Genomic DNA, 14,158 nt, shown 5'->3' on the forward strand with positions numbered 1-14,158 from the left:
GAAAGGAGAACAGTGCCTGAGTGCTAGCCCCAGTGGGTGTAGTATTCGTCTGCTCTGTCCCATAGACCACACAAAGGATCTGTTCAGTCTACAGTATAAGCTCAAATTCCCTCACAATTTCCCTTATTAGGCAGCCAGGAAGCCTTGAGCATGTGGAGTCTCCCACAGTTAATGCCCAGTCTCAGCCACACTGTGAGTACTCTCACACAGTCTCAGGTTTTTTTTTTTTTTTTTTTTTTTAAACTGTTCCAGCACACAAGCCTTCCATATTGACGAGCACTCAAGCCCGGTTAGTTCTCTCCACCAGAGTCAGGAGTTTCCCCTTGGCTGATTGCTGGGTGCAGCTACAAGCTGGCACAGCTGTTACCTATGTTCAAAATGGCTCCCACTCTATTGGCTTGTTACAGGACACCCTTTTAAGGTGATCAGGGAGAGAGAAATGTGTATCTCCTTTTTTGTTTCTCTAGTTTTGTAGATACACTATCCTCTATAGCGCTCCAGGCCTGGTTCCCTCTAGGCTCTTCCTGCAGCTTTTTCACCAGTGGCTTGTGCTGCTGCAGTCTGGTCTCACCTCCCTTTCCCAGGCTGGTGTGGAAGCTCTTAATTGCTGGAGTGCTGAGCTGCAGGCATCCATGCCCCCACGTAGGTCCACTGTGTCTCTCTAATTTGCGTAGAGCTTCCTCTGCCATTTTCTTCACAACTCTTCCCTGAAACTGCACTCTCTACTTCTTTTAAACTATCCTCTCCTAGACCAGGGCAGTAAGCTCTCTCTCTACTCTGTCAACTTAGAACTGCCCTGGGTGCATTTTTTCTTCTTCTTTACCCTTTTTAACAGTTTTTACATTAAAATCTGTTTTGTCTGATGTTAGGATGGGTACATCGGCTCTTTGTTGGTTTTCCTTGGAATGGAGTATCTTTTTCCATCCTTTCACTTTCAGTCTGTGTGTATGTTGGTGAGGTGTGTTTCTTGTAGGCAGAAAAAGATGAGTCTTGGTTTTTTAATCCATTCAGCCAGTCTGTGTCTTTTATTGGGAAAGTAGAGGCCATTACATCCAAGGTGACTATTGATAAGTAAGGAGTTGGCCATGCCAGTTTTCCGTAAATATTCCTGTTGTTTACTTTTGATTTCCTTTGTACTTTTACTGGATATTTTCAGCTTTCACACTCTTTCATAGTGATGGCTATATTTCTGTGATTGTGTGTGTAGCATGTCTTTAAGCATATTTTGTAAGGCTGGACGACTGGTGATACATTCTTTCAGTTTCTGTTTATAAAAGATCTGTATTTCATCTTCATTCATAAATGAGAGCTTTGCAGGATGCAGTATTCTGGGTTGACAGTTTTTTCTCTTTAAGTCGTGGACTGTACTCGCCATTCTCTTCTAGCCTGTAGGCTTTCTGATGAATAGTCAGCTGTGAGACCCACAGTGTCCCTCTTCCTTCCATGGAATTTCCACTGCAGTTTTCTCCCTAACTCTTACCTGAGTTTGTACTCTCTCCACTTTTTAATTTTTTATTTAGATCTCTCTCTCTCTTTTTTTTTTTTTTTTGGTTGGTCTGGAATGTGTTGCTTAATTCCCACTTATTTGTGAATGTTATAATTTTTCATTTCATTATTGATTTCTATTTTTGTTCTGTTATGGTTTTGAGAAGATGCTGGTATGACTTTAGTATTCTTTAATTTGTAAAGACTTGTTTTGTGCCTTAAGGAGTAATGTGTTTCATGTATGTTTGAGAACATATATTCTGCTGCTGTTGGGTAGAATGTTCTGTATATGTTAGGACTGTTTGGTCTCTGCTATTTGTTATATTCTGTTTCCTTGTTGAGCTTCTGTCTGTAATTGCTCATTTTAGGTATGAGGTATTGAAATCTCTTTTATTGCTACTATTTCCCTCTTTGAATAATGCTTTATATATTTGGGTGCTCTGATGTTGTGTGTCTATATATGTACTTTTTAATATCTTCCTGTTGATTTGTCCTTCTTATTGTTATATATTGTCCTTTTTTTTCCATTTTCAATATAACTTTTATTTAATGAATATAAATTTCCAAAGTACAGCTTATGGATTACAATGGCTACCCCCCCATATCATCCATCCCACCCACAACCCTCCCCTTTCCTGCTCCCTCTCTCCTTCCATTCACATCAAGATTCATTTTCGATTCTCTTTATATACAGAAGATCAGTTTAGGATACATTAAGTAAAGATTTCAACAGTTTGCTCCCACACAGAAACATAAAGTGAAAAATACTGTTTGAGTACTAGTTATAGCATTAAATCTCAATGTACAGCACACTAAGCACAGAGATCCTACATGAGGAGTAAGTGCACAGTGACTCCTGTTGTTGACTTAACAAATTGATACTCTTGTTTATGGCATCAGTAATCACCCTAGGCTCTTGTCATGGGTTGCCAAGGCTATGGAAGCCTTTTGAGTTCATCAACTCTGATCATATTTAGACAAGGTCGTAGTCAAAGTGGAAGTTCTCTCCTCCCTTCAGAGAAAGGTATCTCCTTCTTTGATGGCCCCGTTCTTTCCACTGGGATCTCACTTGTGGAGATCTTTCATTTAGGGTTTTTTTTTTTCCCCCAGAGTGTCTTGGCTTTCCATGCCTGAAATACTCTCATGGGCTTTTCAGCCAGATCCGCATGCCTTAAGGGCTGATTCTGAGGCCAGAGTGCTGTTTAGGACATTTGCCATTCTATGGGTCTGCTGTGTATCTCACTTCCCATGTTGGATCGTTCTCTCCCTTTTTAATTCTATCAGCTAGTATTTGCAGACACTATTCTTGTTTATGTGATCCCTTTGGTTCTTAGTCCTATCATTATGATCAATTGTGAACAGAAATTGATCACTGGGACTAGTGAGATGGCATTGGTACATGCCACCTTGATGGGATTGAATTGGAATCCCCTGGTATGTTTCTAACTCTACCGTTTGAGGTAAGTCAGCTTGAGCATGACCTGAGTTGCGCATCTCTTCCCTCTCTTATTCCCACTCTTATATTTAACAGCGATCACTTTTCAGTTAAGTTTCAGCACTTAAGAAGAATTGTGTATTGATTACAGTGTTGAACCAAAAGTATTAAGTAGAACAAACAAAAAAAATTACTAAGAGGGATAACATATTAAGTTGCTCATCAACAGTCAGGGCGAGGGCTGATCAAGTCACCGTTTCTCATAGTGTTCATTTCACTTTAACAGGTTTCCTTTTTGGTGCTCAGTTAGTTGTCACCTATCAGGGAGAACAAGTGGTATTTGTCCCTTTGGGATTGGCTTATTTCACTCAGCATAATGTTTTGCAAATTCCTAATAGGGATCAATTTTTTCTTTTCTGTTTTTAGTTTCAACTCAGCATCTATTTTTGTTTGATATTAAGATGTATGGACCACGCTGTTCTCTTAAGTTACAATTTGTATCACGCATCTTTTCACATTCAGCCTATATATGGTCCTTAAAACTAAGGTATATGTAGAAGGCCTGCAGTTGGATCTTGGTTTTTAAGCCCATTTAGCCATTCTAGGTTTTTTGATTGGGGAGTTCAATTCATTTATATTTAAAGTAATTAGAGGTGGGAACGACTTTCCACCTCTAAGTTATTTTATATTATCTGTTATTTTATTTTATTTGTTATTTTATTTGTCTATGAGCTTTTTTTTGTCCCTTCTCTTGCTGTTTTCTTTTTTGTATTTGTACATTGATTTTGGTATATCTTCCATTAGTATTTTCATTATAATTACTCTTGGTCTTATGGAAAATACCTTTTAGCTATCACAACATTTTAGCTGATAACTTACATACATAGATTTCAATCACATACATGGACTATTTACATCTCCCCCTCTTTAATATACTAATGTCATGAATTACTTGTATGTTTCCATTTGTATGCTTTTATAGATATAATTACTTGTACGCTTTCCTTCTATATCAGCATGAAAATTATGGCTCATTATTACAGTATTACAAAATATTGTATTTGTCAATATATTTGTTTTACAGGAAAGATATTTTCTTCTGTTTCCATGTAGCTTTCTTGTATCCTTTCATTACAACTTGAGGGACTCTCTTTCGCTTTTCTTGTAAACAAGTCTAGTGATGATGAATTCCCTCAGCTTTTGTTTATATCTGGGAATGCCTTTCTTTCTTCTTTGTTTCTGAAGGACAGGTTTGCCAGACATATTTTTGGGCAGTTTTTTTCTTTCTGTCCTTTAAATATATAATCCCTCTTCTTTTGGCCTGCCAGCAAATGGTCTCTGGGGGCTCCAGTCACAATCTCATGACTTTAATCAATTTGTTTAAAGGATTTAAACTCTGAAAGAGAGAAGAGGAAACATGGCATTTTATAAAGCCAGGTCTAGAGATAGTCAATTATAGGGTACTAAGCAGTCATTCCCTCTCCTGCCTCTGGAGGGTGGAAGGTTTAGGAGCAGGAGGATCAAGAGCAGATAATGACATCTCAGGTAAATAAATACATACAGTCATGTGCTGCATAATGATATTTTTGTCAACAGTGAATGTATGTGTGGTGATGATCCCATAGACTTTGAAGTGTTCACACAGAGATGAAATCATCTAATGATGGATTTCTCAGAATGTATCCATGATATTAAATTATGGATGATTGTCTTTTTTTCATTTGGAAAATATCACCTCATACTTTATGCAAAAATATTTTATATCTATATCTTTATGTCAATGTCTTTATTTTCCTGGTGAAATAATTCTGGTTTATTATTTAAATGAGGACTTAATTTGGGCTATTATTTCTGAAGAACTATATTAAGTCTAAGATGAACTGTAAAAGTTTCCCATATTGTTTCTGTAATTCTGAAATTATCATAGAAAAAGGCACATACCTTCCAATTTCTTCACTTCCCAGGCGTATAAAAGAACTGTACTCTTAAGCACAAATACAATACTTTGTCTCTCTCCTGACAATATAATTAAAACATTTATTTAAAAGTCACATGACTAAATACACCATTTTGTAAAATGTCACTAAGTGTACTGATTGCCCTTCTCAGAGCTAAGAGTCTGTCAGAGTGTCTTGGTAGAAATCTTCCCAGAAGGGGATAATTCATTGAGACCAGTGCAAACCAATCTAAGATAACCTTTTGTTTTTAATTAAAATGGGGAATAAGAAGCTGATTCAGAAATGTGTCTCTTCATTTGCCCAAGTTGTGAGGAAGAAATGCTGTTCTAATCAAACACGAGCCTTGTTAAAAATAGCATAAATTATGGCTGTGTTGTGAAGTGCAGGAATTACCTGCATAGTTCTACATACTGCCATAGCATATCATGGTGAGAATCATTAATGATTAATGTTTAACCATCATTATTTAGGGTTCAGAGGACATTTTTCCTTCTTGAAATTGAATTAAAGTAGGTGTCTTCTTTTTTTTTAACTTTCATTTAATGAATATAAATTTCCAAAGTACAGCTTATGGATTACAATGGCTACCCCCCCATAACTTCCCTCCCACCCACAACCCTCCCCTTTCCCTCTTCCTCCCCCCTTCCATTCACATCAAGATTCATTTTCAATTATCTTTATATACAGAAGATCAGTTTAGCATATATTAAGTTAAGTATTAAGTTAAGATTTCAACAGTTTGCTCCCACATAGAAACACAAAGTGAAAAATACTGTTTGAGTACTAGTTATAGCATTAAATCACACTGTACAGCACATTAAGGACAGAGATCCTACATGAGGAGAAAGTGCACAGTGACTCCTGTTGTTGACTTAACAAACTGACACTCTTGTTTATGGCATCAGTAATCACCCTAGGCTCTTGTCATGAGTTGCCAAGGCTATGGAAGCCTTTTGAGTTCATCAACTCTGATCATATTTAGACAAGGTCGTAGTCAAAGTGGAAGTTCTCTCCTCCCTTCAGAGAAAGGTACCTCCTTCTTTGATGACCTGTTCTTTCCACTGGGATCTCACTTGCAGAGATCTTTCATTTAGGTTTTTTTTTTTTTTTGCCAGAGTATTTTGGCTTTCCATGCCTGAAATACTCTCATGGGCTTTTCAGCCAGATCTGCATGCCTTAAAGGCTGATTCTGAGGCCAGAGTGCTGTTCAGGACATGTGCCATTCTATGGGTCTGCTGTGTATCTGGGCTAGTGGTTAAGATGCTGGTTAAATCATCCGCAAACCATATTCATGGCATTTTAAATGCTTTGAATGATTCTACTCTACAGTGACTCTACAATGTGTGGCCTGGAGTGAGCATGAGATTCGAGACCTGAATCTGTGGTTCTTCTTAAGCTGTTAGTTTCCATGTACCAAATTATCAAGCTGTATTTGAATCTAGTTTTATGGGGCTGGCATTTAGCTTAGTGGTTAAGATGATGATTGGGATTCTTGCACCTCACATCGGAATACCTATTCAATACTTGAGTCTGGCACCTAATTTCAGCTTCCTGCTAATGTAGACCCTGGGAGCGAGCAGCGATGGCTCAGGTAATTGAGTTCCTGCCACCCATATCGGAGACCCGGAATGAGTTCCTGGATTCTAGTTTAGGTTGGGTCCAGTTTCCTGCCCTTGTAGACATTTTGGAGAATGAACCAGGAGATGGGAACTCACTCCATCTGCATCTATCTGTCTTTGTCTTCCTTTTTTTGTCTTCCTCTCTGTCAAATGGAAAAAAATTGAAAGTCAATGTCTTGTAAGCTTAGAAGAAACAAGCTTTCTTAGACTAGAACACAGTGAGGAAATTAACAGAAATCTTGGATAGCAAGCCTTTGAAATGTAGCATATGGACAATAATTTTTTTGGCACTACATTTTATATAATCTAGTATCTTACTAATAGAAGACATTCACTAGTGATTTTAAGTATATTTTTAAGAAGTTTTATCAAGATTTAATTGGTATTATATAATAGTTAATATGCCATACAGTTCACCCATTTAAAGCATAAAATTCAGTGGGTTTCACTGTATTTACATCATTACAATCAATTTGAGAATGTTTTCATCACCCTCAAAAGAAACCTCATACCCATCAAGTATTCACTCTTGGTAACCCTAGTCCTACACAAGCCACTACTCTACCGTCTCCTAAAATTTGCCTATTCTGGGCATTTCATTCATATAAATTGAATAAAAACTCTTATCATAATGTGCTATTTTTGGTGATTGGGCTTTTTGTCCCACTCGGTTTAGTATTTTCAAGTTCCAGCAATATTGTAACATGTACCAGTACTTCATTTATTTATTTTTTATTTTATTTTAGAACTGTATATTTATTTGAAAGACAGAGTTAGAGAGAGGCGGAGGGAGAGAGAAAGAGAGGTCTTCCATCTGCTAGTTCATTCCCCAGATGGCTGCAATGGCTGTTCTGATCTGAAACCAGGAGCCAGGAGCTTCTTCCAGTTCTCCTACTTAGGTGCAGGGGCCCAAGGACTTGGGCCATCCTCTACTGGTTTCCCAGGCCATAGCAGAGAGCTGGATCAGAAGTGGAGCAGCTGGTACTCGAACTGACACCCATATGGGATGCTGACACTGCAGGTGGTGGCTTTACCCACCATGACACAGCTCAGGCCCCTTCATTTATTTTTATGGCTAACTATTATTGTTAATGTATATTACATAGCTTAGCTATACTACATTTTATTTATCTACTCATCAGTTGATTTGTGTTGTTTCCACTTTGGGCATTGTAAATAGTGCTGCTATGAAGATTTACTTGAAAGTTCTGTGTCAACATGTTTTCTTTTCTCTGGGGTGTGTGGTTAGGAGTAACTTGTTAGATGATGTAATTCTATACTTAACTGTTTGAGGAACTGCCAGACTGTTGTCCAGAGAGGGTTGCACTTTCCATTTCTACCAGCTGTGAATGAAGGTTCCCTACGACATTTGGGATTGTCTGTCTTTAATTCTAGCCTTCCTGCTGAGTGTACAATCAGGGGGTCTTTATTTGCATTATGTTATGGCTAATGATGTTGATCACATTTTTCCTATAATTTTTGGCCATTTCTTTACCTTCTTTGGAGAAGTATATGTTCAGGTCCATTCTCCCTTTTAAGTTTTTTTTTTATTATTGTTATTGCATTTTGAGAATTCTTTATATATTCTTCAGGCAAGTCCCATATTAGATTTATGGTTTACCATATTTTCTCCCATTCTGCTATTTTACTACCCTTGTGTTATCTTTAGAAATTAATCTTTAATTTGATGAAATGAGCTCTTTGTATATTCCTTTTGCTTTTCATGTACTATCTAAGAAGGCTTTACCTAACCGAAAGTCACAAAGATATATTTCTATATTTTCTTTTTAAAAAATTCACTAGGCCAATCCTGCACCTGCAGCACCAGCACCCTGGGTTCTCATCCTGGTTGGGGCGCCGGATTCTGTCCCGGTTGCTCCTCTTCCAGTCCAGCTCTCTGCTATGGCCCGGGAGTGCAGTGGAGGATGGCCCAGGTCCTTGGGCCCTGCACCTGCATGGGAGACCGGGATGAAGCACCTGGTTCCTGGCTTTGGATTGGTGCAGCGTGCTGGCCGCAACGCACCAGCTATAGCGGCCGCTTCGGGGGTGAACTAATGGAAAAAGGAAGACCTTTCTCTCTGTCTCTCTCTCTCTCTCTCTCTCTCACTGTCTAACTCTGCCTGTCAAAAAAAAAAGTTTATTTAAGGTATAGAAATTTCATGTATTTCCTATATACAGATTCAGTAACATAGTGATACTTCCCACCTAACTCTCTGTCTCGTCCACCCTTCCAACCTTCTTCCTCCTCCCTCTTCTATTCCCATTCTTAATTTTTTCAAAGATCTATTTTCAGTTAAATTTATACTCATAAGATTAATCATATACTAATTAAAGAGTTAGACAAATAGCATGAAGAAAAAAAACACTGTTCCCCAATAGTCGAGACCAGGATTGTAAGCAATCATCAAATCTCAAAATGTCATTTTGCTTCTATAGATTACCTTTTAGGTACTCTGTTAGTTACAAGATATCAGGGAAAATATGTGGGATTTGTCTATTTCACTAAGAATAATGGTTTCCAGTTGCATCCATTTTGTAGCAAATGACAGGATTTCCTTTTTTCATTGCTGTGTAATATTCCATAGAATTTCTTTATCTAGTCATCAGTTGATGGACATCTAGGTTGATTCCATGTGTTAGTTACTGTGAATTGAGCTGCAGTGAACATCGGGATACATATCAGTCTTTTACATGCTGATTTCATTTTGTTTGGGTAAATTCCCATGAGTAGGATGGCTGGGTTATATGGTAGGTCTATATTCAGCTTTCTGAGATATCTCCATACTGTCTTCAACAGTGGCTGCATCGGTTTAAATTCCCCCAAACAGTGGATTTTTTTCCCCCACATCCTCATCAGCATTTGTTGTTTGTTGATTTCTGCCTGAGAGCCATTCCAGCTGGGGTGAGGTGAAAACTCGCAGTGGCTTTGATTTGCATATCCTTGATGGCTAGTGATTCTGAGTATTTTCTCCTGTGTCTGTTGGCCATTTGAGTTTCCTCTTTTGAAAAATGCCTGTTGAAGTCCTGTGCCCGTTTCTTAACCAGATTGTTTTGTTTATATAGTTTTAGCTCTTACATTTGGTCTACTTTAAGTTAATTTTCATATGTGGTGTCAGATGATCATTCTTTTGCATATGGATATTAAGTTTTTGCAATCCAGCTCTATTTCTCTGACTCTTCTTTCCTCTTTTTTTTTTTTGGCATCTTTATGGAAAAATCAGTTGATTTTAAGTGTAGTACTCATTTTTGGACTCTGACTTCTATTCCATTGATTTGTATTTCAATCCTTAATGTCAGCATCACATTTTTGATTACCATAGTTTTGTAGTACATTTCTAATTGGAGAGTTTGAGTCTTCAAATTTTAAATTTTTTTCTCAAGAGTACTTTTTCTATTCAGGGCCCCTTGCTGATACATTTGAATTTTAGGATCAGGCTGTCAATTTTAACAAAGAAACAAACTTGATAGGGATTGTGCTCAATTTGTCTATCAATTCAGGAAATATTTGCATGTTAAAAATATTAAGTTTTCTGATGCATGAATGAATTCTTTTCTCATTTTATTGTGTTATTCATAGAGATTGAAATGAATACTAGGGACCTGGGGGAGGGGGAGTTTTGCCCCTTTATTGTCCTTTGGTTTAGTTATCATATATTAGTGTAATCTAATTGAATATTTTACCATGAGGATTTTTTATTTTTTTTTTAAATCTCTGGCTGTTCGTTCAAGGTGTAAGCTTCTTTGGGACACAGTATATCTTAAACTACTTTTGTACTGCTCAGAATTAATCTTATAGTTTAAGAAAAATGCTTTTTGGTTGGTATTTGGCAGCTGAGTATAAAGAAGGTGTAATATTAGGAAATATGAAATTATCATTAACAAAAAATAGTTTTATCATTCATTCATACAGTAATCTTCCTTATCTACCATTTTGTTTTCTTTGATTTCAGTTATGCACAGACAACCTTGGTCTAAAAATATTAAATGGAAAGCTCCCAAAATAAATAATTCATGTTTAAATTGCACACCATTTTGAGTAGTATGATGCGATATCTTGCTGTCTCATTGTCCTGCCTAGTCTGTGAATCATCCTTTTATCCATTTAGGATGTGCTACCAACCCATTAGTCATTTAGTAGGCATCTCTGTTTTCAGATCAATTGTGATATCACAATGTTTGTGTTTAAGTAAACCATATTTTACTTAATATTGGCCCCATGGCATAAGACTAGTGATGTTGTTCATTGGGACATATCAGTACTATGAAGCACTTCCTTTAGGTGAAAAGAGAAAAGTAAAATATGGTATTTTGAGAGTGAGTGAAAGAATTCACATGAGTTTTATTACAGTATAATAGTCCTATTTTATATTTATTACTGTAAATCTTTTATGTGCCTAATTTATAAAGTAAACTTTATGATATATATTTTATCATATATATAAGGAAAATAGTATAAGATTTAGTACTGTCTGTGGTTTCAGGTATCCAGTGGGATCTTGGAAGGTATCCTCTATAGATAAGTGTGCGTTGGGGGTGGTCTATTTTATTCACATTATTCTTTCAAAGAAAAGAAGAGGTAACTATTGCTTTGTAGTTTTTATTTTAGAACATGGCATAATTAATACATATACTCTTTAAATTCGTTTTAGGTACCAAATTTGATACCAGTTTTGATGTTCAAATTGGGAAGACCACTGGAGCCTGTGTTATACAATGATATATTGTATACTTTACCTATGCTTGGTGTTCATAAGGTTAGTATACTACTCAGTTTACTTGGTGGGAGCAAGGGAAATGAGGTATAAATAATACATTGATTTCTTTTTTATACTGTGAAATTTTGAGCCCTTAACTTATTCATGATTACTGTTTCCTTTGTTGGGTCATATTTTACAGGAGGTAGTGTCTAAAGACAAAAAAAAAATTTATGACAATATTTAAGAATTAATTGTTTCAGGTGACTTAATATCCAAGCCATCACACTAGTCCTTTTCTGCAGTTCAGTCTTTATACCCCAAGGATAGCTGATTAGCCCCTCCCAGAGTTACCTCCCATCCTGAGAACATGGCTAAGATTGCAGAATGATTCCCTTTCAGCATTCATTTTATAATAAGGAGTTCAAAAATGCTCTTGGTAACCTTGAGATTGTCTATATTTACATTTGTGGAATAATAGTTTTTCTATTTTTGTAGGTATGCATAGGACAGATTCTCCGAGTAATCCAACTGCTTGGAACCACCCCACAGCTAAGAGCTGTCACTTTGCGCTTGTTGACATCTTTGTGGGAAAAGCAGGTAAGTGTAGATATACACTTGTATGAGTATCAAATATATTCCTTCTGCTGAAGAAACATAAATATGTCATTATGTGTGATAGTGCTTTGATTTAGTGGTATTAGTGGCATCAGTGATTGCATTGAGAAGCTTTGATACATTCTGGTGCATTTGACCTATAGTGCAGTCAATAGTGATTGAATCTCCGAGAAATTAAGAATATAAAAAATTCTTATTTCCTAAATTTATATTTGAATTTGCATTAGAACATAAGAGAAATATGGTTATAAGTGATTAAGGCCTTTAAAATTAGGGTGACATTTAGCCACTTTCTTCTTGTTTTATGAAATGAACCATACATATGTCTGTAAGAAAGTCCCCAGTAATCACAACAGCATTCTTCTCTGTTGATTAGAAGAAATACATTGTAATTTGCAATGCAGATGTAATATTTGGAGGTGAAAATGCTGCACAAAAGGAGATAATGATTATTCAACTGAATGAAAAATTATCTTTTTTTTGTTAAATTGCCTTATTAGGATCGTGTCTATCCTGAACTACAGCGTTTCATGGCCATGTCTGATGTACCTTCTCTTTCTGTGGGCAAGGAGGTCCAATGGGAGAAGCTGATTGCTAAAGCAGCATCAATCAGAGATATATGCAGGCAAAGGTAAGTTGTGCTTCACTTTTGAGAATGTACATTGTGATATATTATTTCTTACTTAATTTTTTTTGCAAACAAGAAGCTATGAAAGATAGATACTAGTAAAAAAAATTTCAACTCACAATTTCTGATTGTAATAAGTAATACTTCTGGAAAATATCTTTGAGAAACATGTATGTCTTTTCAGTTTTAATTTTGTATCTAGGTTTATAGGATATTTATATCCTTGGCTGAAAAATAATTTCATTTTGCAGTAAAACACTTGATGCTATGTTTTCTGTTTTTCTGTATATAAATCCTTCAAAACTAAGCAATAGACTATAATCGAACTGTTCTTCCTTTTTTTAAAAAATATATATTTGTTTGAAAGGTAGAATGACAGCAAGAGACAGGGGGAGAGAGAGAGAGAAAAGGAGAGAGGAGAGGGGAGTGGAGGGGAGGAAGCGAAGCAAAGGGGAAGGAAAGAGAGATTTTGACCCACTGGTTTACTCCCCTAGTGGCCGCATGACTGCTGTTGGGCCAAGGCTTAAAAACGGAGTCTAGCTAACTCCATTCAGGCTAATACTCGCTAGTAGTAGCAGGGGTCAAGTACATGGGTCATCATCTGCTGCTTTCTAGCGCTCCAATTTGGGGTGCTGCAATTGTAATTGGCAGTTTAACCTGCTGTGCCATGATAACAGCCCCTGTTTTTTCTTATATTCTTTCTATATGTTTTGCCTGACTCTAAGTATTCTTAATAGGGAAGGCCTTAATTGTGACTCATTTTATGGAATTATTAGGGATTATAGCAAGAGAGGATATGGTATTGAATCTTCATAGATGTTCTATGAATTTAAAAAAGCATGATGATATTAGGGGGATGACTTTGCTATTCTAGACTATGGATCAATAAAGTAACAAGGTTGAAATAACCCAAGCAAAGCTCTACCTTGTCAGAAGTACTTTTCTTGCATGTAGCAAAATAAAGATGTTTATGAAGGCGATAGGTTTGATGTACTTAAATTGTAATCCTGCAATTTCGTATGTTGATTATGCCATCACATAGTAGAATTCTTGGAAGCAGCATTCTCACTTTTGTCAATGACAGCAGTGTGCATAGTGCCTCCTGAAGTTGTGCAGTGGGTTGGCCTAGATTCAGGTAAGCATGGATGATTCCTGTTGCAAATGGAATCTTGGATCAGAATATATAAGAAATCAAAGCCTCAGTTGTTTTGCCTCTTTTCTAAGCTTCTGCCTTTCAGTAATACAAAAATAACATCAATATAAAAGTTATAAAATGTTACACATATGTACTCCAAGAAAAGGGAGTTTAGATTTTATTAAAGTATTAAAAAATGGGAGGAGGCCGGCGCCGTGGCTCACTAGGCTAATCCTCCGCCTAGTGGTGCCGGCACACCGGGTTCTAGTCCTGGTCGGGGCGCCGGATCCTGTCCCGGTTGCCCCTCTTCCAGGCCAGCTCTCTGCTGTGGCCAGGGAGTGCAGTGGAGGATGGCCCAAGTGCTTGGGCCCTGCACCCCATGGGAGACCAGGATAAAGTACCTGGCTCCTGCCATCGGATCAGCATGGTGCGCCGGCCTCAGCGTGCCGGCCACGGCGGCCATTGGAGGGTGAACCAATGGCAAAGGAAGACCTTTCTCTCTGTCTCTCTCTCTCACTGTCCACTCTGCCTGTCAAAAAAAAAAAAAAAAAAAAAAAGGGAGGGGCCAGACCTGAGGTGTAGTAGG

At 37.2% G+C, this 14,158-nt stretch overlaps 1 protein-coding gene across 4 annotated transcripts in view; it reads left to right on the forward strand.

Moving 5' to 3' along the window:
• The window catches only part of FOCAD (focadhesin), a 381,374-nt gene that overhangs the window by 182,345 nt on the left and 184,871 nt on the right, over positions 1-14,158 (forward strand). For all 4 annotated transcript variants that reach the window (XM_002708074.6, XM_017340978.4, XM_017340982.4 and 1 more), the window contains 3 exons: positions 11,147-11,251; positions 11,690-11,791; positions 12,310-12,440. In XM_002708074.6, coding sequence (XP_002708120.1) covers positions 11,147-11,251; positions 11,690-11,791; positions 12,310-12,440 — 338 coding nt within the window. The remainder of the gene's footprint in view (positions 1-11,146; positions 11,252-11,689; positions 11,792-12,309; positions 12,441-14,158) is intronic.

The sequence above is a fragment of the Oryctolagus cuniculus genome, chromosome 1 (genome assembly GCF_051225735.1).
Source record: "Oryctolagus cuniculus isolate XC-2025 breed Fujian yellow rabbit chromosome 1, ASM5122573v1, whole genome shotgun sequence".
Classification (NCBI taxonomy): domain Eukaryota; kingdom Metazoa; phylum Chordata; class Mammalia; order Lagomorpha; family Leporidae; genus Oryctolagus; species Oryctolagus cuniculus.